This window comes from Tamandua tetradactyla, chromosome 4 (genome assembly GCF_023851605.1).
Source record: "Tamandua tetradactyla isolate mTamTet1 chromosome 4, mTamTet1.pri, whole genome shotgun sequence".
In the NCBI taxonomy this organism is placed as follows: Eukaryota; Metazoa; Chordata; class Mammalia; order Pilosa; family Myrmecophagidae; genus Tamandua; species Tamandua tetradactyla.
In genome coordinates, this window is record NC_135330.1 from 21,804,298 (window position 1) to 21,829,858 (window position 25,561).

Below are 25,561 nucleotides of genomic sequence, written 5' to 3' on the forward strand. Positions count from 1 at the left end.
TTTCAGTAGGATACAAACTCTCTAATCCTACATATATCTATCCTTCCCTCTTTATACTGTTGTCTCATTTTATATTTTTATATATTACATGCCCATTAATGAAGATTTAAAATGTTGTTTTGCACCTTTGCCTGTTAAATCATAAGGGAGGGGGAGGAAGAAAACAGTTACAAACCAAGATTATAATAAGGATTTTATATTTACCTATGTAATTACCTTCACCAATGTTCTTTATTTCTTTCTGTGGCTTCAAGTTATTGTCTAGTATCCTTTTATTTCAGCCTAATGAAAGGCTGTTAGAATTTTGATTGGGATTGTGTTGAATCTGTAATTTGCTTTGGGTAGAATTGACATCTTAATATCTAATTCATTAACATGGAACGTCTTTCTATTTATTTAGTTTTACTTTGATTTTATTTAGCAATGTTTTGCAGTTTCCTGTGTATAATTCCTTTTCATCCTTGGTTAAATTTATTTCTAGATATTTGATTTTTTTTAGTTGCTATTTTAAGTGGATTTTTGCCTTTTTTTCCTCTTCAGATTGTTCATTTCTAGTATACAGAAACATTACTGAATTTTGCATGCTTATCTTATACTACTCCACTTTGCTGAATTTGTTTATTAGCATTAATTACTTTTTAATTGTTAACTTTTTGGGATTTTCTTTATGTAGAATCATTTGCATCTCATCTGCATCATGTCATCCATCTTCCTTTCCAACTTGGATGCCTTTTATTTCTTTTTCTTGTCTAATTTTCCTGGTTAGAAGTTCCAGTACAACGTTGAGCCACAGCGGTGATGGTGGGTACCCTTGTCTTGTTCCTGATCTTCAAATGTAAGCTTCCAGTCTTTCACCTTTGAGTACGATGTTGGTGTGGGTTTTTCATACATGCCTTTTTATCCTTCTGAGGGATTTTCCTTCTATTCCTAGTTTCATAAGTGTTTTTATGAAAAGGGCATGCTGCATTTTATCGAATGCCCCTTTTTCTGTCAATTTGAAGACAATTTTTTTTCCTTTATTCTATTAATGTGGTGTGCTACCTTAATTGGTTTTTCTTACGTTGAATAACACTTGCATAATTGGGATGAATCCTACTTGATCATGGTATATAATTCTTTCAATGTGCTGTTGGGGTTAGTTTGCTAGTGTTTTGTGGGGGATTTTCGCATCTATACTGACAAGAAATATTGGTTTGATATTTTCTTTTTCTGTGGTATTTTTATCTGGACTTCGTATGAGGGTGATAGAGGAGTTAGGAAGTGTTCCCTCCTCTTCAAATTTTTTTTTAAAAAGTATGAGCAGGATTCTTTCTAATTCTTAGAATATTTGGTAAAATTCACCAGTTTTGTTTGTTCAGAGTTTTGATTATTGATTCAATCCTTTACTTGTTATTGGTTTGTTGAAATCTTTCATTTCTTCTTGAGTCAGTGTAGGTAATTTGTGTGTTTCTAGGAACTTGTTAATTTCATATAGGTTATCCAATTTGTTGGCACACAGATGTTCATAATATTCTTATAGCCCTTTTTATTTCTGTGGGTTAGGAGTAATGCCCCCTTTCATTCATGATTTTGGTTGAATCCTCTCTGTTTTTCCTTTGTCAGCCTAGCTAAGGTTTTATCTATTTACAGATCTTATCAAAGAACCAAATTTTGGTTTTGTCAATTCTCTGAATTGTTTTCTTTAAACATTTTAATTCTGAAATATAACATATATGCAGAAAAGTGATAAATTTTAAAGTAGAGTTTAACCAGTAGTTATAGAGCACATTTCACAGCATGGTATGGGTCATAGTGAACACAATTTCAGGTATTTCCTGCTAGCTGTTCTAATACACTAAAGAGTATCAAGAAATTTCAATATAGTGATTCAGTAGTTGCAATCATTTGCTAAATCCTATCTTCTCTGTTACAACTCCTCCCTCTCATTTGATCCTTCTCTCAATCTTCAGGGATATTTGGGCAGTGACCATTCTAACTTCTTCACATTGAAAAGGGGCATTGACATTTTGGGGGAGGGAGGGGGATGCAGCTAGTTGATGTGCTTGGAGAGACTGTAGCCTCTGGGTTTCAGGGCCTATCTAGCACAGAAACAATCCGGAAGTTCTAAGTATCTGAAAAATAAACTTGGTGAGTGAAACTTTTATAGAGTCTCAGATGGAGCCCTGGGTATTCTATTGGGTTTTTAGGGATACCGTTGTTTGGGGTTTGGCATACTGTGGCAATTCGCACAATGTAGCTGAAGCTTGCCTGAAAGTATCCTCCAGAATAGACTCTCAACTCTATTTGAAATTTCTTACCCACTGATTCCTTATTTTGTTACATTTCTTTTCCCTCTTTTTTTTTTGATTAAAAAAAATTTTTTTATTGTGGTAAAGAGTATACCGCATAAAATTTCCCATTTTAACCACTTTCAAGGGTAATTCAGTGGTACTGTTTATAACTTTATAAGGGGTATGGGATCTTTTGGGTATTCTTTTTTATATTTATATTATATTATTATAATATTATTATATTTTTTTCTTGGAACAATGAAAAGTTTCTAAAATTGATTTTGGTAATGAAGGCACAACCATATGATGATACTGTGAGCCATTGATTGTATACTTGTATGGATTATTTGGTATGTGGATATATCGCAATAAAATTGCATTAAAATAAAACATCTTTGAAATGTAAAGTCCACAAGTATGATTAACAGTTATCTTGTTAGTGGGGAGTTTGAAGAGGTCTTGGTAAGGGAAAAGGGAATATGAATTTTGTCTTTTTTCCCTCTTTTGGTCACGTAGGCATTGTTGATCCCAACACGCCAGGGCCAGGCTCATCCCTGGGAATCATGTCCTATGCCAGGGAGACTTACATGTCTGGAAGTCATGTCCCACCTAGAGGGGAGGGCAATGAGTTTATTTACACAGTTGGGCTTAGAGAGAAAGAGAGAAGAGAGAGAGGCCACATCTGAGCAACAAAAGAGGTTCTCTAGAAGTGACTCTTAGGCATAATTATAGGTAGGTTTAACTTCCCCATACAGAAATAAGTTTCAAAAGAGCAAGCCTCAAGATGTATTGTTTTTTTAATTTTGTGTTTCATTTATCTATACTCTAATCTTCACTATTTTATTTGTTCTCCTTACTTTGAGTTTTGTTTGCTCTTCTTTTTCTAGTTTCTTAACACATGAAGTTAAATTTCTGATTTGAGGTCTTTCTTCTTCTTTTTTTTGCATGGGCAGGCTCTGGTAATCGAACCCAGGTCTCTGGCATGGCAGGCGAGAATTCTGCCACTGAGCCACTGTTGCACAGCCCTTTCTTCTTTCTTCTTTTTGCACGGGCAGGTGCTGGGAATTGAAGCTGGGTCTCCAGCATGGCAGGCAAGTACTCTGCCTGCTGAGCCACTGTGCCCCACCCCCTTTCTTCTTTTTTTAATGCAAGCATTTAAAGCTTTAAATTTTCCTGTCAACATTGCCTTTGCTTCATCCCATAAGTTCTGGGTGTTGTGCTACTGTTTTCATTAGCCTCCAGACAGTTCCCTGATTTTTTCTTTGACCCCTTGGTTGTTTAAAGTTGTATTGCTTTATTTCCACATATCTGCAAATTTTCCAGTTCTCCCTCTGTTGTTGATAGCTAGCACCATTCCATTGCGGCTCACGAAAGACATACTGCATGATTTTAATATTTTTAAATTTATTGAAACTTGTTTTGTGGCTTAAGATATGGTCTATCCTGGAAAATGACGCATGCACTAAAGAAGACTGTGTATTCTGCTGCTGTTGGGAGAAGTGCTCTCTATATGTCTATTAGGTTTATAGTATCATTTAAGTCTTCTGTTTCCTTATTGATCTGTTTAGATGTTCTAATCTGTTGAAATTGGTGTGATGAAGTCTCTATTTAGTAGACTGTATGGCCAACTTGAACAGGGTCGTGTGCAAAATACTTTTTCCTGGTTGACATAATGATTTCTAACAGGCCAAGCTTCTTGGAAGCATTCAAATTCGCTCCTTTTCAGATGCGGTATTCCTACTCTTTCATAAGCGTGCTCAGGCTTGTGTGTTTGGCCCACGTAGGAAAGGGGAGGAAAAGATTCTCACCTTCTCTACTTGGTGCTCCAGTCTATATCTCTAAGGACTTGTTTTTCTTAGATGATTTATTAGTGAAGTTAATTTTCCAGGCATCCTGAGCAACAGGTTTGAGATTTGAGCTCAAGTCCTGTCTTTTGCTCTGTTTTAGGATTTATGTTGACACCTAGGTCCTCTGACACAATCATTAGTGCGGAGTCTGGTGTGTGGTCAGTAAAAGAAACCATTCACGAAACACAAAACAACCCTTTCCCCATCCTCTCACCCAAATTTTACCACTTTGCCCAAATCATATTTCTGAAGACATTTTCACATCTTCCAGTTGGATATAGTTGTTCTTTTTTTTTTTTTTCTAATGCTTCTACAGAGTTTTTCTACAGATTGAATTTATCCCCGTTGGCCTTAGTGAATTTTTAAAAAGCGTTTCCAGTGTGACAAAATCACAATGGAGACTAACCACAACATTTGTTCACAAACCTTCATTTATGCCAGCAGCACGGACAGGGCTTCACTCGTCTTTGCTTCTCCGGCCCCTTGCACCTAGTAGATGCTCAGCGTTTGCTGACCGAATCAACAACGGCCCGGGAAGACGGCCTGCATAGGTTTGGAACGCGGCTCCCGACGCGTAATTGGTGTTAGGCAAACCTTGGTCGACCTCAGTCGTAACTCTGCCCACCCCGCCTCCCTCGACCAAAACAAGTCGGTAAAAGCCTGTGGTGTGAAACAGCACAGCGAGCGCGCTGGGCGGCCGGGCGCAGGCGCAGGCGCAGGCCGAGGCCCAGGCTGTCAGGTACTTGGGCGGGGCGCGCCCGGGTTGGCTGCCGAGAGCCGCGGCGGGCGGGGGCGAGCACACGGAAGAGTGATCGATTTGGCGAGAGCAACAGGCGGTCACTAAAGGGCTGGAGCCTGTGTGGACCAGGCCGGGTATGGACAAGCTGAAGAAGGTGCTGAGTGGGCAGGACGCCGAGGACAGGGGAGGCCTGTCCGAGGTGAGTGCGCCCAGGGCGCTCGACCCCGCCTGGCCGACTCCCCCTGCGCCGCGCTCGGCACAGACCTAGCCGGACGCTGAGCGCCTGTGGGGTTCCGCGGGGTCCGGGCGCTTCCGGATCCCGGCTCTCTGCTCCGCGGGCGACTGTGATGGCGGGTGGGAAAGCCGGGGAGGAGTTACAGGATTTCTTGGAAAGCAGCTCTTTTCCTTTCTCTTCTCCTGCAGGGCTCAGCGAGGGCCTCCCCTGCCCCTCACATTCCGCCGCCACAGGTGCGGGGTCCAGACTCTGCGCACGGCTTACTCATTAGTTCTGCACCCCTGCAGCCCTCCCCGCGAAGAGAGGGCGGTGCTGGAGAATTCCTAGAAATGGAGAGGGCGGGCTTTCCAGGCGCTGGGCCTCTTCACTACGCACTAGGGAAAGGGCTCTGGGGCCGGCCTGGGTAGGGGGACCCTGAGAGCCAGGCAAGGGAGGCCTGATGGGTAGATGGCCTGGGCCCGGGGCGGGTGTGGCCCGCAGCTGTCTGGGCTTGCTGCCCACGATGTGGCCCGGCTCGTGGTCGCGCTCCTGTGCCCGCGCGGGATCTCTTTGCAGTTTAGGCTGTGGATTGTGACACTCCCACCAGCCCTTGTGCACATCTCTTTGTTGTAAAAGTGTCTCCACCGTGAAACCACGGACTCCTTGAGGACAGAGACCGCATCTTGTTTCTCTGCGCTCATCCGGTACGGAGACTCACAGTAGATACTTAGTTCCTCATGGGATTGTCTTCACGTTTGACTTTTTTTTTTTTAATTAGAAAGGTTTTTGATCGATCTGAAATCTGGCTCCTCAGTGCCCTAATTCTGTGTTGTAGGACCACACCGAATGATTTATTTCCTATTTTGGGTGCTTTTAACTTTTGCTTTTCTTTTCTGGATGACAAAGTAACATTTCTTTGTACTTTCTGGTATATTTCCTGGGCCTTTGTTTTGCAGTCTGTAAAATGAGGGTGTTGAACAAGATGATATGGCCCTTTTCAACTGGAAATCTACATTTTTCCTCTACAACTTTAATCACAGTCTCTTCTGGTTTTGCCATTGTGCGTCTTTCACCCACTTTTGTGCTTGTGGGTCTTACTTGGAATATTGTGTTGTGTTACTGACAGTCCATTCTTTCCGTGATCTCAAAACTGAAACCTGCTCTCTGGATCTTCATCTGGAAGAGAATAACACTATAAATGGAGTGTTATGGGAATTGAGGCTTAATTTTCTGTGACTTTTTAGAACAGCTCTTTGGGAGGCTTTTATTTTGTTGCCCTTATTAATTGTTCAAGGTTCAGGAGTCATTTCATGGTTTTTTTGTTCCTGATCTCTGGCGTCTATTAGGGACTGTCAGCCAAATATCAGACAGGTCCTAAGGAAACTTAGGTAGTTGACATTCAGGCTTATGTGAAGCTTTACACCCTATAGATTGTCAACAAGCTTTTATAAGCAGTTGAGGCTTAAGAAGAAGACACTTGCTCTTCCTAAGGACTCTTGTTGGGGAGGGGGGTGTGGAATGGGATCTTGAAGATATTAAACATTTAGAAAGTAATCGTGGAGCAGTGGACAGACCTGTAAGAGTGAAGGATATAGTGCAGAGTGAAGGTAAATGCTGGGTTTTTGTTTTTACCCAAAATGGAGAATGCCTGTGTTGACACAGTGAAGGGCTTTATATTTATAGTGTTGTAAGCTCAGGCATGCATTAAACCTATTTTAAAAATAGTAGGTCTTACTATCTTGGTCTAAAATACTTCTGTCAGTTTCCTTTTTCTGAGTGTGAGATTCCTGTTTATATGCATCGCTGTAAAGCACTTCCGGAATCTTGAACTCCTGGGAAATATTTTGTAGCTGGCTGAATTCATTTTCAGGGTTGTTTTTGGCTTAGTTTTTACTTTTGAGGTAGAGTCACCTTTAAAATGTTGGTACCGACTTGATTTCTCACATCAGCCAAGGGTTTGAGGTTGGCAAGCTAGAGGATTCCGTGGAGAAATTACTGTTTTGTGTGGTAAGGTGGACCAGGTCAACTTAAAAAAATCTTCAGATTCAATTATATAATGCTGTCAGAGGTTGCCAGGTAGGTTTTAAACATTTTTATTCTTTTAATGCAAACATTAAAGTGTGACTAGTTCTGTATCTCCTACCTGTGAAACTATGTAGTTCTAAGAATTGCAAGGCATTGTCTAATCATAAATTAGAAAATGGCTTTTCTAATTGATACCTCATCTTCATAAAACACTTATCTTTAGTTTCAATGGACTTCTTTCTGAACGTATAAGCTTTATGTTTTCTATGAGGGATTCCGGAGGGAAGGAAGATATGAATGGTGCTTGATTTTAAAGCACAGGAATAAAACAGTGTTCCTTTCTCACCTTCTTTGGGTTACAATCCTATTTCTTTGAACAATCGTGCTTTACTTTTGGTAAGGGCCCCTTTCTTTTCTCCACGTCTCCGAGTCAAAGGGACCTTTGTACAAAACTACCAGTCAGTCAGCTTGTGATCAGATTGCCTGCAAATGCTATCCGGATACTATTTTAACTACTCCCATTTATTTTAACTACTCTCATTTCCAAAAAGTGCATTAGCCAGTTTTCAGCAATCTTGACTGTAGAGATACATTTGACATCAACTGAGCTTGCTTTCATAAGTGGGCAAAAAGAAGTGTTTTTCTTTTACTGAGTCCAGTTAGACGGAGCAACAGCAGCTTCCTCCTTCCCATACCAAGTCGCAGGTAAAAGAACTGGTGACCACTGTAATGGAAAAACACCATGGTAAAAAGTGATCCTGTCTGCCCAACCCTCCGCCCTCACCTAATTTTGACACAAAAAAGTAACATTTGGATGAAATTCAGCTTGAAACTGGTAGGACCTTTCCTTCTGAAGGAAAGGACACGTATATTTGCTGGAACTGCTTCCTATTGACAGTAATTTTGATCTTTTTCAGGCCTGGAATTTCACCCTCCTGTTCAGGATGCAATTTTTATTTATTTTTTATTTATTTAGCACTCGAAAGGCTGAAGCCAATTCAAATTTTGATGCTTAACCTTATGGTTTCCCCTCTTTAAAAAAAAAGAGGATGAATATTTTTAAATGTCCCTTTTAATGTTGATTTCAAATAGTGACAAGGAAACAAATCCATCCAATCCTGCTATCACATTTCTATACCTGTATGCAGCGTAATTCTTTTTTCCACGTTGGCTAGGTAAGCTCTTTGGTACTTGCATGAGTAGGAAGAGTGGTGGCTTTTGATTTTATTCTGTCCTTGGTGAGAAGTGAAACAGGTTACTTAGAAGTGGTCTAACCCAGTTGTTTGGGGTTCAGTAAAGCCTGTAACCCAGCATCACATTCAGCTTCACATCACTCGTTGTGGAAGGACTACCTAAGGGAGGTTTAAGAAACCAGACTCTGTAAGGAAAGGTTTTTCTCACCAGGGAACCAGGTGCCTCATCTCTCAGGTCCTACCTCCCAGCTCCCACTGCATGTTACCATCCCTAAGTGCTCCTTTCTGTGCAGGGTCATGTGTAGCCACAAACTTCTGCCAGTGCTGTGGGTGTCTGTGCATGCCTGTGTGTGGCACAGCAGTGTTATGAGCCCACTTTCAATATGTGTGCTTATAGGGGGGCGATAGGAAGAGAACCCTATTGGTAACTTGACCTAAATACCTCCCATGTGAGTATGTCAATGCCTGCCACGCCTGGAGGAGCCTCTGATCCTTCTCTACAAGTTTCTGGTTTGACAGGAAGTTTGGAGACAGGGTTTGAAAACAGGTCTCTGAGCTGCGGGCATTCAAGGCTGAGGGAGTTGCCAGGCTGGTGATGGTTGTAGCCTCTTCCATCACCTTCCTTCCTCCATCAGCTGGGTGGAAATGTGGCAGGTAGCTTTTACCACGTTGCTAAATGGAGGTGGCCACACGAGGCAAGTCTCATGTGCGTAGGTCCATGGTGCTTGGCTGCTGTGCCCTGGCTGCACAGAGGCAGGCCTTTTTCCTGCAGCAGCAGCTGCCTGTGTCCAGCTGGGAGCAGCTCTGTCCAGTTGAGTCTGGTGGATAGAAGGTCTCTGGTGCAGACGCTTGGCTGTCACCTTTGATATAGATAAAAAAGCTGCTGAGAGATACCCACAGGCTTGAGACCAGTTTTAGTAAGATTTTTCTGGAAATCATAACCTCTTCAACACTTTGTTCTGGGAAGAGATTAATCACGATGGTGGCGAGTCAGGATGAGCAGGACAGTAATTAATTAACTAGGTTCAATTTCATGCTTGGGTGACTTGGCTAATGCTGGGGCCCTGTAAGTACAGTATCTGCACCAAGAGTGAGTAACTCAACTCCTGATAAGGTTGAGCGCTTTAACCCTTGGAGGTCCTGGGAATGCCCACAGGAGCAGCTGGTGCCAAGGCATGGCTGATTGACAGGAGAGGATGATCAGTGGACTCAGCTGCCCAAGTGCAGTCCCTCCTTTTTCCCCTGGTTCCTGGGACCCTGCCAGGTGGAGCTCAAGCCTTTTTAGTTGTGTTCCTTGTTCTCCCTGGGCTGTAGTAGGGTTTGGTCTGTCTTGCTTTCCTGTTTGTGAATGGGTTGTCCTTGAGACAGGCAGTTTCCGCTTCCAGAGATGTTCACCTGGAGGTGCAGTACCTCTGATCAGCTGCTAGAGAGGAGATTCATGTATGGACATAGAGTGGAGTTCACTGACTTTGAGGTCTTTTGTAGCTATCACCGTGTAGGATTCGGTGTTCCCAGGCTTCTAAATTTAATGCTTTCTTTGTTTTGGTTATTAAATATGCATTTACATATATGTAATCGGTGTTTTAAACTTTCAGGTTGTTGAGGCATCTTCATTAAGTTGGAGTACAAGAATAAAAGCCTTCATTGCGTGTTTTGCTATAGGAATTCTCTGCTCACTGCTGGTAAGATTTCCCTCCTCTATCCTTTCCCCCTACCCTTCTTCTCTGTGTTCTCCCTCTTCCACTTACTTCCTTTTTTCTTTTGTTCTTCACCAAAATGCTTGGATAAGAGAAGCAGGAGATGGGGAAGATGGGGGATGGGTAGAGTGGGAGCGAAGAGTGGTGGGGAGGTGGAAATGGGGTGGAAATGGGATGGAAACAGGTTTCTCAGGGTTTCCTGGTGGTGTGGCAGTGGTGTGAAGGGTTGCTCACTCTCTGTGCTTTAACTTCCAGGGAACTCTTCTGCTGTGGGTACCACGTAAAGGAGTAACACTCTTTGCAGTGTTTTATACCATTGGTAACATCGCATCACTTGGGAGGTAATGGTTTTTATCCAACCTTTGCCAATCATAAGTAGTAAAATGAGTCTGAATTATGCTTGAGGGAGATGAAGGGTGAGGACCCAGCAGTTTATTCTAAGGATTTGGAGAAAAGAGAGGAAGTTAAAAATACATCTTATTCATACCCCATCAAAACATTTTTGTATCTTAGTTTCTCTTTGAAACACCCTTGGGAGAAAGCAGGAAACATATGACTTGTGAATTTACATGGGAGGAAATGGAGACAGAGAGATTGGGTGACTTCTCTGAGATTCACAGCATGCTCTTCTGCATTGCTGTGATCTTACTGCTGCTAGAGACTGAGCTGATGATGTTAAAAGGGTTCACCTGACCAGTGGTTCTGGGTGAAACTTATACTAACTGGCCATCCCAAGCCAGTCATCTTGGCATGAGTATTAGCTTCCAAGGGGTGTGATGGAGTGTTCTCAAATGTGGGCAGCCTGTTCCATGCACTGTGCTCCTGGACACCCCAAGTCAAGCTCATTCATTCAAGGGCTTCATCCTCACATGTGTGCGCACAAACCCAAACCTGCCTCTCCAGCCAGGGACACCAGCCTGATCTTTTTCTAAATGCCCCATAGGAAGTGGAGTCAGTCATCTTTCCTCCATGTTCTCCCTTTCCCTTGTGTCTCTGTGAATGGCCTCAGAATCTTCGGGAGGTCCAAGGTGCCCTTACACCTCCCTGTTGGTTCTTGACCTCTTTTTCCTGGTTCCTTCTTCTTGTCCCCACGCTGCTGTCACTGATTCAGTCCTATGCTCAATGCATTTATCACAGAGTGTGCTGGGATCTGAGGACATAAAGACAAGTAAGAGCTCACTGTTCTAGCAAAGCGGATAGACATAAAATCCATAGTATGGTATGGAGAAATTATGAGGGAGGGGCCTAAGCTGGCAGTCAGGGAGGGTTTCTCGGAGAAGATGATTTCTGAGCTGGCTCTAAGCTTTGGTTCATATTATCTCTCACTGAAACTACTGCAAGATTTCCCTGCTGGATTTCTCTGCTTCCGTTTTTTGCTCCTCTGTCGTCCATCTGATAGAGTAACAGTGGAGCAGTGGTGGGGCAATTATTTGCAGTCCTGCCTAACCCCCTTTAGTGGCTCCTCGTTCCATTTCTACTGAGTGAAATCCATACCTTCAGCATGCGCATGAGGTCCTTCAAGATCTGACTTTTTTTTTTTTTAATTACCTGAGCCTTTTGGTTTGTTTCTCTGTTTCTAAGGGTAGACTGTCAAGGATGAAAAACTGTCATCTCTCGGAGAGAGGTAGTCTCACCTCGTGGTTATGGGTGTGGTTCTAGAGTCAGAAGTTGTTGGTGGAGTAAATGAAAATAATGCACCAAAGAGCCTTTGCATACAGAAAAAGACTTTGTCAAAAGTTAACTTTGATTGCTGCCTTTATTGCCAGAGGTAGTCTTGGGGAGATGTGGGGAGGCCCCGTGGTGAGCCTGCTGTGCTTCTGTTCTGGTCTGAATGGCTTTGTGTTTGTTTCTTAGCACCATCTTCCTCATGGGACCGATGAAGCAGCTGAAACGAATGTTTGAGCCTACGCGCTTGATAGCAACCATCGTGATGCTGGTGAGGACAGCCTTTTAGCTGGGGTGCTTTATGGATGTTCTTCCCTCTTAAAATTGATGACCTCTTTCCTTTATCCTTTTATCTTGACTTCTTACCCAATTCCTATAACCACTGTGGAAAAAAAGGAGCATTTTTCTTCCTGTAATATTGTCCACTTTCTGTTTTCAGTTGATGACAAGGTACTTCCAGTTCTATAAAACACCTCCAGAGGGCGTTGTTTGTCAATTTAGCCAAACTGATAAGGTGATAAGAGAGCTGGAGTACCCTCCTAGCAAGGGCTGGAGCAAGGCAGGGCTTAAAGGGAATCACGTGGAAATACAGGATTTATTCTGTAGACCGGGTATTCTGTCTTCTGGTATATGTTCTTATATTCCCCATCATTATCTGACTTTGGAACCATATTTATTTGGTTTTCATCAGTTTTCCTGAAGTGGGCCTGGCCTTCTCATGACCCATTGTTCCTGCACACTGCTCTGACATCAGTGCCTTCAGTCTTGGGCCTTTCCCCTCTTTGGACCATTCTCTTCCATGCGTTCAAGATCACATTCTGGGAACTCCTATTATAATTATCGGTATTGCAACACTTGGAACTTAACCACTGCTCTTATTTTTAGTTTCATTTGTTTATATCTCAATTATTCAAATGTGTATATTCTCTGAGATTATACCACATTTACTGTATAGTTTGTGTCCTTTCAGAGAGTCAGGCTTTGATGGTGGAGACAGAAAATGTTTAGGATGCATTTGTTGAGTAGTTGCTGTTATGGGGGATGAGGCGAGTGGCATAATGACAACTTGAGCCCAATTGTTCTTAGCCATCCCGGGATGTAGGTGGCTTGGAAAAGGCTCTTGTAGAAAGGACTTTCTAAGAAAGGACTTGGGAAAGTGTGACGACATATAAAAAAATAACCCTGAGTCACTGGCTCACATTGACTACTCCTCTTAACCTGTGACCTCTCAGGCTCTTCTCCTCTGAAGATGTCCTAGTGTTTGGCAGAGGTTTGTGCTAAGTGCCTACTGCAGTGCCCCATGTGGTGGTCATCAATATTTGTTTGAATGAAACGATGGACAAATGAATTAGAAATGAGATTATGTTTGCTGAACAGAGATTCTAGATGAAAGTAATGAGGATTTTTCTTTTTCTTTTTTGACATAATTCCTTATTGGTTTGATTTCATTGGGATTTTAACTCTTCTGTCAAGCATGCATGCTCAGATGGGTTGGATACTTTGAAATAAAAGATGGAATTGGTTGCTGTGACAACCACAAAATCTGATTACTGCAAGGTTTTTAGTTTGTTTTTGTGCCCTGTTGTCATTGTATTAATTGTTATGTCTCCTTTGCTCTTCTAGTTGTGTTTTGCACTCACCCTGTGCTCTGCCTTTTGGGTAAGCATGTATTTTAACTTTCACTTACTCTTTTTTGCTTTATGTTGCTTGTCATCCACATTCATGTAACTATATCATTTTTCTCTCAGTGGCATAACAAGGGACTTGCCCTCATCTTCTGCATTTTACAGTCCCTGGCGTTGACGTGGTAAGTAACCCTTTAAACAGTCCCCTCCCATGTGAGATCTCTTACTAAGGCAGCTCAGGGAGATAGAACTGCACATATTCTGGGTAGGAAGGGTTAGGAAATCATGGAAGCTCCTCAACTTACGAATTCTTAATGATGCCAGTGAAGACACAACTCTTGAGCAGAAGTCTGTCAACTCGGCCCACCACCAATAGATGAGCTCAGTGTTGTTGAGTGATCACGGGAGGTTGGTTGGTTGCTGCGGCATGTTTGCTGGGCTCATGACTGATTTTGAGATGTTAGGAATGCTATTAAACCAGTCATGTCCAGTATGTGCAAGGACAATGGATGCCTTATAAGGGCTGATTAAAAAGAGGCTTGTGATTTAAATAGACATTAAAGGGAAAGGAGAGTGGTAAGAAAAATAATGAGTGTTACACTTGTGGTGGGATGAATCATTTAACAGAAGGATGAAGAGTGACCTGTGAGCAAGAGATGAGGAATAGTGGCTGATGAAATGGAAACCATGTAGCCACGGGGCTTATGATCAGCATAGGCGCTGGAGGCCTGTTGTTGGTAATTCTGGTGAAGAGTAGGAAATTGTAACTCAGAGACCAAGCCTAGTGAAAGGGCTGTCTGTGCATTGCCTTTCAAATCTGTACAACATCAAGGTGAAAGGGATATTGGCAGGTACGGAATCTGTAGCTGCTAAGACATTTAAAAAAATACTTTCAGAGTTCATTAAGGGATGAAATCTGGCAGAACAGTTTGAGAACAGATGTGATTGATCTATTTTGGGGAAAAATGTTTGCTAGAAAGTATATCAGTGAGGAAGAGAGGACTGTGAGCATTTTTAAAGCTTCAAAGAACCAACAACACTCCTCTTTGGTGGAAATGGCTCTTGAAACTGCAAACTTAACACTAACCCCTGCCCTTTAGTTCCTTTGGACTTTTGAATAAAGGTGCTTTCAAACTGCCCTTTATAATTTACTTTGGTAAATTTACATTTACCAAAGTAAATTATACTTTGCTGAGTGTAAGATCATTACACTTTGCTGAGTGTAAGATACAGCAAAGAGTAATGATCTGATTATAATATACAACGCACACATTTTGATGGTATGTGCTGAAAGGGCCAGGTTTGATGGCTTATATGTGTATGTGTGTATATATGTGTATCTATGCTTTGTTTTGTTATTTTCTGAGGGAAGAAACTGGCACACACATAACGTACTACTCTCTTTGTTCATAGACCGATTTTGGAGCCAGTTTTCAAAGGTCTTGTAGGAAATACCTGCTATATTTCCTCCAACACTGACATACTCAATATGTTTTTCTTTTGGCTAGTTTGGAACATGCCTGACATACCAGGGCCTGGTTCTTTAGAGCTCTAGCTGGTGTTCTCGCTGTGCATTTAGGGGTGGTTAATGTGGGTTCCCCAAGATGCCTTCGGGTCTGGGTACTTGAGAAATCATAGCTCTATTACATCTCTATCCATAGAATAGTTGGTAGTAAGATTTGTTTGTTCTTTCCTTTTCTGTTTTCTTTTTTTTAATGCAATTATATTGAGATATATTATATATTCACATACCATCTAATCATGCAAATTATACGATCAGTGGTTCACAATATCATCCTATAGCCATATAGTCGTCATAACAATCAACTTTTGAACACTTTCACTACTCTGAAAAAACAAAAATAAGAATAAAAGTAAAAAAGAACATGCAAAACTTCACATACCCCCCTCCTCCCTCCTGCCACTATTCATTTTTGTTGTCTTTTAAAATTAGTAGGAAGTTGCAGAGGAGAAAATGTATCCAGTTGGGTAGGAGTTATAGTCTGTTACGGATGTGTAAGATATTAGAGGACAAACTGATTTGGTTTTTATTTAGTATTCTTTCAGAATGGGGTTCCGGTGCCATGTGGATATCTGTAATCTGCCTTTTTTAGGTGATCGCTGGCTCAGTTGGCTAAAGCGGTACCCCAGTGAGGCTGAGGGCACAGGGATTCTCTTCACACGGGCATTTGCTTTCCTTGCATACTCTTCTTCCTGGTCTTACACCTGTCACAGGGTGTACACGGTGTGAATTACTTACACCTGTGCATATGTGTGAGTGTGTGCACACCTCTGCATGTGCATATGTGTGTGGGCACACTCAGGTGCTACACACGCCAAGGTGGGCAGAAGATCTGGGTAAATCACCACAGATATTCTCATGGGACTGAAGCCGATTCCACTGTGTAATCTTCTACTCCCTTCATTCTGTTTGACCTTTTTTGTTTGTTTTTTATTTTAGGTATAGCATTTCCTACATACCATTTGCAAGGTAAGACTATGTATTTAGAAATATTATTTCTGTTATTTGTGGCATGTCTGCATAGGACTTCAAAGCATTCCTTCAGATGTCATTTTATCCTTACTAAAATCTTTTGAGATAAATAGGCAAATGTTATCTGTTTTATGGATTAGTACAGTAGAGCTCAAAATCTTTCCCCTGCCTTATGATTATATGAGTAATGTTGGGGCTGATCATTCTACTGTAATACATAGTGCATACATCTACATTATCACTCTTTAATCTGTAGCTTTGAGTATTTTTTTTAAAAGGTTGAATATCACTTTGATGTCATTGAGCAAGAGATTGGGAATTTGAATTTATGTTTGTTTTCTTTGTGTTCTATTGATGGGAAAATTTCAGAACTTTGCTCATAAAGAGAAAGTAATCAGACTGGGACTCTGGAAGACTGGGGTTTCCTAATTAACATAGTGACCTTGGGAAATTCACTTGACACCTTTTGACCTTAGATGAGTCCTTGATAACTCATCTGCTTGGACTTGAACATTCCCAGACATCCCTTCCAGCTTTGAGGTTCTGATAGTCCAAACCTCCTTCAATAAGCACATTTGATGGGCCTCCCCAAATTAGCCACATGATCTTTCTCTTGATTCTGTTTTCATGTAACCATTGATTATTTCTTTTTCTGTCATTACTTGTTAACTAAAAAAAAAACTTTAATTGTGTCAAGGAAATGAAAAATTGTGCATGAGTAGGGAAAGAGAAGAAACAGTCTTATGTGTTGTTCCTTCTGCATCTAATGCTGACAGTGATATGAGGATTCTGGGGAGTGATTAGATGAGAAGTTTACAAGCCAGTCACATTAAAGACAACTGGGTGGTTTTGTGGCTGGAAATGCAGACTTGCCAGTTTTGGAGGGCTGGTGGCATGTGGGGGGATAGTGACATGTAAGTTTGAGAAAAGCATGGGTAGGGATGTCCTGGGAGACTAGTTTTTTGTGTGAAATAAGCCAGAGCCCATCTTCTCTGAGCATCCAGTGAGATATTTCCCAACCTGCCAACCTTTTAAAGGGGCCTTGGTTCCAGGACTGACTATATTAATTTGTGGAGCCAAGTGCAAAGTGAAAATGTGGGGCCTCTTGGCCAAAAATGATTGAGAATTTCAGATGGTGACAGCATGGCATGAAACCAGAGCCAGGTCTTCTCAGCACTGTTCCCAGTATACCCACACAGGCTGCCTGCCAAGGAAGTGACCCTGCTCTGTGCCATTCTTCAGGGCTGCAGGCTCGATCTGGAAGGGGCTTTGAGAGCACATGTGCGAGTGAAAGGTAGAATGGTGCAGTTATGTGTGTAGTGAGTTTCATGCAGCGCAGGTAAACTTTTCCTTTAGTAGGAACTGAATTACAAGGCTAAGCCCTAACCTTCTCTTTGTAGTTTCCCCTAAAATACCCTTCCACAGAATAGATTCACCGAGATGCTGGTAGATGTTCTTGTGGAATAAAAGGGTTCTATGATGAAATACGTTTGAGATATAGTAATTTAAGCAAAATTAGGTAAGATTCCTAGTTGCTAGACTTTTCAGGTCTTTCACTATGTCATGTGTGTACGAACTGCTTTGAAGGGGACTAAGTTTCCATAAAAGTCCTTATGCAGAGCAGCTCCTGGGACTTCAAGGCAGAGTATGTCTCAGAAAATGCTGTTCTAGAATTGTCTTTAAAAGTAGGGTCTGCTCATGAACAGTGTCCACTCACTCGTCTCTCTCTCCCTCAGGAGCACCTGTTGTCCTTAGTGGAAGTGCAGCCAAGAACTCAGAAAGAATAGAGCTGGGCTATGAGAAGCCCTGCTGCCACATTACATAGTGAGATTTGGTGGTAGAAATGGAGATGCTTGCTTGAACAGAAGGGTAATTTGCCAGGCACCCAGTCTTTCCTTGCCCACTCTCTCTACTGTAAAAATCAAGGTTAAGGCTAATAGCCTATTAGCAAGGGCTCAGCACCTTTAGAGAGCTACCCTGTGCTATGGAGCTCTTGGAAGATGTTCCTTAAAAATTTTCTGCTGCTTGCTTGGAATGAAGAAAGACCTTGATAATTATCTGACTTAATGCTTTCGATGTGTTCTGTGATTATGGTTGCTATTAAAAGTGTAACAGTCTAGACACATTTCTTAATTCTGTCCATAATTTCTGTTTTTTCCCTCTAATTATGATAGTTACCATTTGTTTTAGTTTGCAAGCTGCCGAATATGATATACCAGAAACAGGACATCTTTTAAAAAGGGCAGTTTATTAAATTGCATGTTTACCGTTGTAAGGCTGTGAAAATATCTAAAATTAAGTGAGGCTATAAAAATGTCCAATCTAAGGCATCCAGGGGAAGATACCTTGATTCAAGAAGTCTGATGATGTTCAGGGTTTCTCTTTTAATTGGAAAGGCACATGGCAAACATGATGACGTCTGCTAGCTTTCTCTCCTGTTTCATGAAGCTCCCCCGGGGGGCATTTTCCTTCTTCATCTCCAAAGGTTCCTGGCTGCATGGGCTCTCCTGGCTCTGAAGCTTTTTCCAAAATGTTTCATCTTTTAAAGGATTCCGGTAAACTAATCAAGACCCACCTGGAATGGGTGGAATTGCATCTCCCTCTAATCAAAGGTTATACCCACAATTGGATGTGTCATATCTCTGTGGGGATAATCTAATCAAGTTTCCAACCTTTGTTGCTGAATAGAGATTAAAAGAAAGGGCTGCCTCCACCAGATAGATCAGGATTAAAACATGGCTTATCTGGGGTGCACAATCCTTTCAAACCGGCACACCATTTATTAAATACCTATTCTGTGCCATGCACTGTCTCTTAATTCCCACAACTAGACTCTGTGATAAGTGGTGACATCCCCTTTTGCAACTGAGGAATTTGAAATAGAATAAGTGACTTGCCTAGGATAATACTGTTAATAAATGTCAAAGCTAAGATTTGATGCCACCTGGGTCTGACTCCACAGTCTTGTCTCTTATGGCTCTTCACCCACTACTCTAGGTGCCAAGGACACTCTAAGGAGGTGTTTATCACAGCCTTTGGGGTGATAATCTCTTAATTATCTTTTTGCTTTTCCTTTTAGGGATGCTGTGAAGAAGTGTTTTGTTGTGTGTCTTACCTAATACATGGGCAGTTTTGCAAAGTTTGGACAACACGTGGATGGATGCTGGTGGACCATTTTGTAAATATTTTCTAAGTCTCTGTCTTACAGACATGTGCCTTTTAGCTTGCAGCATTGTGTTGCTCGCGATTCAAACATTTGAGGGCTGCTTTTGGGAATGAATGATATGTTCCCCAACCTAAATGTGTGTTGCCCAGCATGAGAGGCGGTTCTGTCTGATGAAGTGGAATCTTCCTCACACAGCTTCCTGTTTTCTCTTTGGAGGACTTTCCACTGAATTTTCTTAAATAAAATCATTGTCAAGCAGCAGCAAATAAGCTTTGGGAGCCAGGGATTCCCAGGTGGTGACAGGCAGCCTCCTTAGAGATACAGCAGCAAGGAACAGAATTTTCGACCATGAGAGAGACCAGCGGGACTTTGCAGACTCGTTCCTTAGCCTGGAGACCACCACCACTGCCGCCCACAGCGTGGACATGCTTCTGCTCTGGTGCCTGGGAACAAGCGATTCTGTTTTACTTATAGCTGCATATGAGCCGTGGAGAGCCTAGCAGTGGAGTGAAGAAGGAAATGAGCACTTTTGGTGAAATGTGTCTGTTAGTCTGAACTTAGGCGCTCTTGCTATTCTGTTCCACACCTAACTGTAGAATGAACTTTCTAACATTCAGGACAGACTATTTCCTCTTGGATTTTTTCTTTGTTTCCCCTACCTCCTCCACATATCTTTACTGACCTGCTGGAACTAGATTGAAGGAGAACAAAGCAGCAAAAACATTGCCGTTTCCTTTTGGATAAGAGCTGCGGTAGGAGGTGAAAAGTTCATTGCTCTTTGCTGCATTTTTGTTTCTTCATTATTTATAAATGTTTGCTTTTCACCTGATTTTATTTTCCATTCTCCCCTGGGTCAGAGCCAGGGGAGAGTGGGTGGGAAGACCAAGCCCTGCTGCAGTGCCAGCAGGAAGTAGGCATGCCTACCCTGTGACCTTTAAACAGTCCCAGCTTTGCACTTCGGTCTGGGGACGACACCATAGACTGACAGCTGGGATGTCTCAGCCTGATGCCTAACCACACACAGAGTGCTTTTGTGTTCTTGACCTTATCTGATCCTTGTGAGAGCTTTATGAAAGGCAGGGATTATTATCCCACTGTGCAGACAAGGAAACTGAAGACCAGAGAGGTTCCCCGATCTACTTAAAGCCTCAGTTGGTGGCAGAGAGGGACTCATCCTGGGTGTCCAAGCTTCAGGCCTCCTTCATGACTCAGTGTTTCCTGGCGTGTCTCTGGTGATTCCCTCCTCTTAACTGTTTTCCTGGTTTCATCAGTTGAACCTGTACCTTTTCTGGGTTCCATTTCTTTAAGTCACTTGTACTGCCTCTTCCTCCCATCTTCCTTTTGGAGCTTCCCTCTTGGCTGTATAGGATGTCCAGGAGGCCCCATGTTCCCTTGCAGCTCCTCCTTGCTGCTAGACCATCGTACGTGTCCTATCTGGATCATCCAGAGTCCTTGGCACCCAAGGGCCTCTGAAGTTACCCTACAAATGGAGTCTTTCTGGGATTGCCTTTCTGCCTTTTACTCAGGTCCAGCTGGTCCACTTGGCTGCTCAGTTGGATTCCTGCTCTGGGCATGGCCCACTGGTTTCCCTTTGCTTGTGGCTGGTTCCTGAGCATCATCTTCCTGATCTTTTATTTCTTCTGCTGCAGCTGTCTCAAGTACCTCTAGGAGACAGTTCATATCTCAGAAGGGTTCTGACATGAGGAAGGGGCATGCAGGAAGACAAGAGTGCTCATGGTTCCTTCTCTTGAGTGCTCATGTGAGACTAGCCTGGGTGCTGAGCTCCAGCCAGCCTGGAGTAATACACCTAAAAAGCTAACCCCAGGCATCCTCTTTAATGGCTGGACTTGATGGTGTGGGATGAGAGGTCAAGGTTCCTTTTCAGATGTCACAAGGGCTATATATTATGGTGGTAGTGAATGTAGGTTTTCAAGTCAAACAGATCTGGGTGTGAGTTGTGTCTCAATTATTTCCTAGTTGTGCCATGTCAAATAAGTTACTTCTGGTTCCTCAGTTTGCTCATCTGTTTAAAAATTGGAAATTACACTTCCTGCTGGATCACTGCAGGCTGTCAGTGAGATATGTGCCAACATAGGATGAGGGGTAAATGATATTGCAGTAAAAGGTAGGTATTATTACCTAACCCCAGTGACCTTTGAAGGTGACAGGATGAGCAGCTGTGACCATTAATTTATTTAATATATGTTTATCTAGTGCCGACCATATGTCTGGGACTGTAGACACTGTCATACATTTATCTTGTTCTGTATTCATAGTGACTTTGTGAGGTGAGTGGCCTTGCCTCCATTGTTCAGAGAGGGACTAAACACAGAGGTTAAGGGGCTGGAACCAAACTTCACCAGTAGAGGACACTGGGGAGGGCTTCTAATGGATCAGACTTCCAGAAAGGCTTCTGCTTTGCCTTTCCTTTTGTGGCCTATGGTCACTATCCACAGCTTTTGGATGACCCTACCCGCCAACTTCCAGACTCAGACTTTTCCTTCTGCTGCATTATCCTTTGATTGCTTCTCTACTTGTTTATGTCTGATGCACTGTGGAATGGCGAATTCCATTTCAAATCTGCTGAAACCTTTTATAAAGCAACATTGCTTGTTTAAAAATAACCCATTAGGTAAGACAAGTATGTGAGGGTTAGGGTTGTAGATCCTGTGACGGGTAGTGAGCCCTGCTCCTTCATCCTGTTCTGCTCACCGCGGGTGCAGAAGAGTTGATTGCATTTAAGCAGTGATGAGTGAGCGGTTGAGGTGACTCTTGCAGATGCTCACCCAGGGTTGTCCAGAAGGTGCACAAGTGCTGGCCCAAGCGCTTGTCCCTGGGCTTATTGGCTCTGTGATGCACTGGGGGGAACGTTGCCCTCTCAGCTAGGCGAACTGGCCTCCAGTCCTCTTGGCCTCACCCCTTCTTCCAGTTCCTCAGAGACAGCTTGTTTGACATCAGACAAGTCTCTAGAGCAAATCCTTGACTTCGATCTCCTCCTGCCTCATTAACTGGAAGATTACTCCTCTTGCAGGATATGCTCTGAAGGAGCCTTTGGTTCCCCTGCCCCTCTGCTTGGCTGGGTCCTGGCTGCCCCTGCTTAGACCCTGTCAAGGTCCTTCTCTCCTTCTCACAGACAGGCTGTTTTTCTCGGGAAAGGCAAGACACTGTCCCCAGTTTAGCATTTTCACAGGATGGATTCTTTCAGCGCTTGTTGCTGCCATCTATCCATCACCTTTATATGGTGACTTTATGGATTATCTGCCCAAGTGCCACCTCCCTTCCACCCTATCCAGCGCATGTCTGGGAAATAAGAAATAAAATCATGAATTGCGTCTTAAGCAATATTACTTTTGGATACTTCTATTAGAATAGATCATTAAGAAGTGGGCCACGCATTAAAGAAAGGACATGGGGAACTACTGTTTTCTGCTTTCCGCAGCCCTGTGACAGCAGCAGATATTGCAACGTTAGTGATGAGATGTAGTGAGTGAGTCAGGAAATTAAACTGCAGCCCTTTGGCTGTGGAATCCTCTTCTAGGGACAGTCTACACAGACCATCCTTCTCTTTCTTCAGATAATTTCTAAATAGAGTTGAGCTGCTGGATTACAAAAAACCTTTCAATTCACAACCTACAATAAACCTCATTTTCTAAAAATAAATAAAGCACCAGTGTTTAAAGTATATAAAACCATTTTGCTAGATTTTTGGCATAGCTTTCTTTAAAATTTTAAAATCTAAGTTTGTTTTTCAAAAATAAATTATATGTACAATAGTTTCTTTATGGATGGAATGTTTTTGAAAGCTTATAGACCACCCACTGAAGTTAGTTAGATACAGTTAAATACAGTAACTCTCGATAAGATATTTTTTAAAAAACTGGAAGTCTAAATTTCTTTGAAATTTGTTTCAAAAAAGTTCATTGGGAAGTCAAGTTATGTGACGTTAAAGTACGTTCTAATTCTGATAATTCATAATTTTGTGCAATTCTGAGATCTTGAGTGTTTTTTTAGTTGTATAAAGAGGAAAGTGCTATGCAGTTTATTAGATCCCAGTGTGCTCTGGATAAGGTATTTACTTCTACCTTTTGGTTATTTCTAGTTCTACTCCAGATGCATAAGTGATATTCCCAAGTCCCTGAGATACTTAAACATGCAGAAATCTCACTCCGGTACTTGTTAATATACCCAGTGAGGCTGTTGGTAGCTGCGGAGCCTTTATTAAAGTAAATTGACAGAATAAACTATCATCCTTTCTGGCAGAAGATGAAAGTGATAATAGACTTAGAATTGTAGAAAAGATTTCTTATAGACAGGACGATCTGAAACCAGGGAAGAGTGAGTCTAGTGAATAGGAGAAACTTGTCTAATTAGGAGAAGCTTGTCTAATTAAAATAAAAGATCAATTCACAATATTGTAGTAAATAGTTAGCAGTGTGTATATGCACCACAAAGTCATGTCACTACATTTAATAAACAGCAAACAAAACAAAAGCTACAACACCATAAAGAGGTCACAGATATAAGTAGGCTGCCTGGACTTAGCATCCTTGTGAGGCATCTTTAAAGATCAGATTGGGTCTGGGGTTTGGGCAGAATGTTTTCTACCTGTTTAACATCCATACTGCAAGAAGAGGTAAAGAGTCCTAAGTACAAATGAACCTTTATTTCTATTATCTCCTTTAGGAGAACCATAGTTTACATTCAATTCTATAATATTTTTGCTGTGAAAAGTGCTTATTTTACCTTTTTCACTGTTTTCTTGACTTAGCAACCTTGAACAAACAAAAGAAAAAAAAAAGCCTTTTCAGAATTTATATGCCTTCAGAACATTGTGCCTGTTCTAATATGGTGAGCTTTGAAAACATTTTGTTCAAACACAAATTGATTTTTATAATTGTGTAGACATTCATAAGTAATTTTGAATGCTGCTGATTGCATAACTGAATTTTTTATATCTAAAAATACACTCTTGAATGCTGCTTTCCCCATCCTGAGACTCTTGTCATGCAATTTTCTTTTTACTAAAACTTATTATTTCAAAGAGAAAGGACCTTGCTGGTACCGAATCCATTTTCCTCCCCAAACATTGTAATTCTCAATTTTTTTTGTTTTGTTTTCCTTCTCCAATAAATGATAGCATTATGAGCTTTAATAAATCTTGTCTCTTGATTCATTTCTGTTTTTCCAGGCATCACTAAGCCAAATGAAGATTATATCACTACAAGAAAAGAGCATGTCTTTAATTTGAATTTTTAGTGCATAGTACATTTTGTAGGTCCTTAGAAATGTTTTTTTTTTTTTAACTAAATTGGTATGTAGTCCTTTCTTTCAAATGACTTAGGGGTTAACATGGGTCTACATACAGTTTTGAAGCTTTTTGAATAGCAAGAATTTTCCTCATGTATATTTTAGAGTGTTTCTGAACACCTTGCTAGTTTAGTCGTTTTGGGTAATTATGTTATCAGATTACTTAGCATGAAATTGTTCATAATATTTCCTTGTTCTTTTAATGTCTGTAGGATTTGTAGTTATGTCCCTTTCATTTATTGATAGCGATAATTTGTATCTTCTTTCATTTTGCCTCGATTAATATAGTGTAGGCTTATTAAGTTTATTAGTCTTTTCAAAGGTAATCAACCCAATTATAAAATGACTTGAACAGACATTTACAAAAGAATATACACGCATGGTCAACAAGCACCTCTAATACATATGTTTACCATTATATAAAGTTAAAGAAAATAGGTAGAACACAACTCTAGACTTTAAATATGTGGATTTGGTGGTAAAATTTTAATGAAAAGCATGGGAATCATTTGCAGAAAAGTTGATATAGTTACTACTTTAGGAGGGACAAAGAATAGTAATCGGAAGGGGACATGATGTGGAAATGGTATCTTGATCAAGAGATAGTTACATGGTGTTCACTCTTGTAAATCATTGTATTCATATTTTCTTGTGCATGTGTATGCTTTCCTGTGTTATAGTTTACAATAAAAGGACCAATTTTTCTTTTTTTTAATGCAATTTTATTGAGATATATTCACACACCATACAGTCCATCCAAAGTATACAATCAGTGGCTCACAGTATCATCACATAGTTGTACATTCATCACCATGATCAATTTTAGAACATCTTTATTCCAGAAAAAAATAAAAAAAAACAAAAACAGCCCACACCACTTATTCACCCCATTTTTTTTTATTAACAGTTTTATTCACACATCATGCAAACCATCCTGAGTGTACAATCAATGGCTCTTGGTATAATCACATAGTTCAGTATTCATCACCACTGTCAGTATGAGAATATTGTCATTTCTTCTGGAAAGAAAAATCCCATATCCCTTATATTCCCCTATTATTGACAGTTAGCTTTGGGATAGTGCTTTATAATTAATGTTACATTATAATACAATGTTACTGCTGACTATAGACCTTAGTTTGCATTAATTGTATTTTTTTCTCATACACCACTCCATTATTAACATGTCATAGTGGCATGTTTGCGCTATGTTCATGTAAGAACTTTCTTATATTTGTACAGTTAACCACCATCATTGTCCACTCTAGGTTTCACTAAGTTACACAGTCCCAGTTTTTATCCTCTAGCTTTCCTTCTGG

General features: G+C 41.3%; 1 protein-coding gene across 1 annotated transcript; it reads left to right on the forward strand.

The window, feature by feature from the left end:
* Positions 1 to 4,894: 4,894 nt before the first annotated feature.
* Positions 4,895 to 24,091, forward strand: SFT2D2 (SFT2 domain containing 2). The gene is made up of 8 exons (XM_077156897.1): positions 4,895 to 5,055; positions 9,884 to 9,970; positions 10,241 to 10,326; positions 11,840 to 11,921; positions 13,274 to 13,309; positions 13,399 to 13,457; positions 15,737 to 15,766; positions 18,849 to 24,091. The coding sequence occupies exons 1-8, from the start codon at positions 4,993 to 4,995 to the stop codon at positions 18,886 to 18,888; spliced, it is 483 nt and encodes a 160-aa protein (XP_077013012.1). The 5' UTR covers positions 4,895 to 4,992; the 3' UTR covers positions 18,889 to 24,091.
* Positions 24,092 to 25,561: the final 1,470 nt, after the last annotated feature.

What these genes read in the sequence shown, in the direction of transcription:
- SFT2D2 (XM_077156897.1), top strand. Translation starts at nt 4,993, where the DNA reads ATGGACAAGCTGAAGAAGGTGCTGAGTGGGCAGGACGCCGAGGACAGG. An exon ending in ACAGGGGAGGCCTGTCCGAG is followed by an intron (nt 5,056 to 9,883) that starts GTGAGTGCGCCC and finishes TTAAACTTTCAG; the next exon opens with GTTGTTGAGGCATCTTCATT. An exon ending in AACATCGCATCACTTGGGAG is followed by an intron (nt 10,327 to 11,839) that starts GTAATGGTTTTT and finishes TTTGTTTCTTAG; the next exon opens with CACCATCTTCCTCATGGGAC.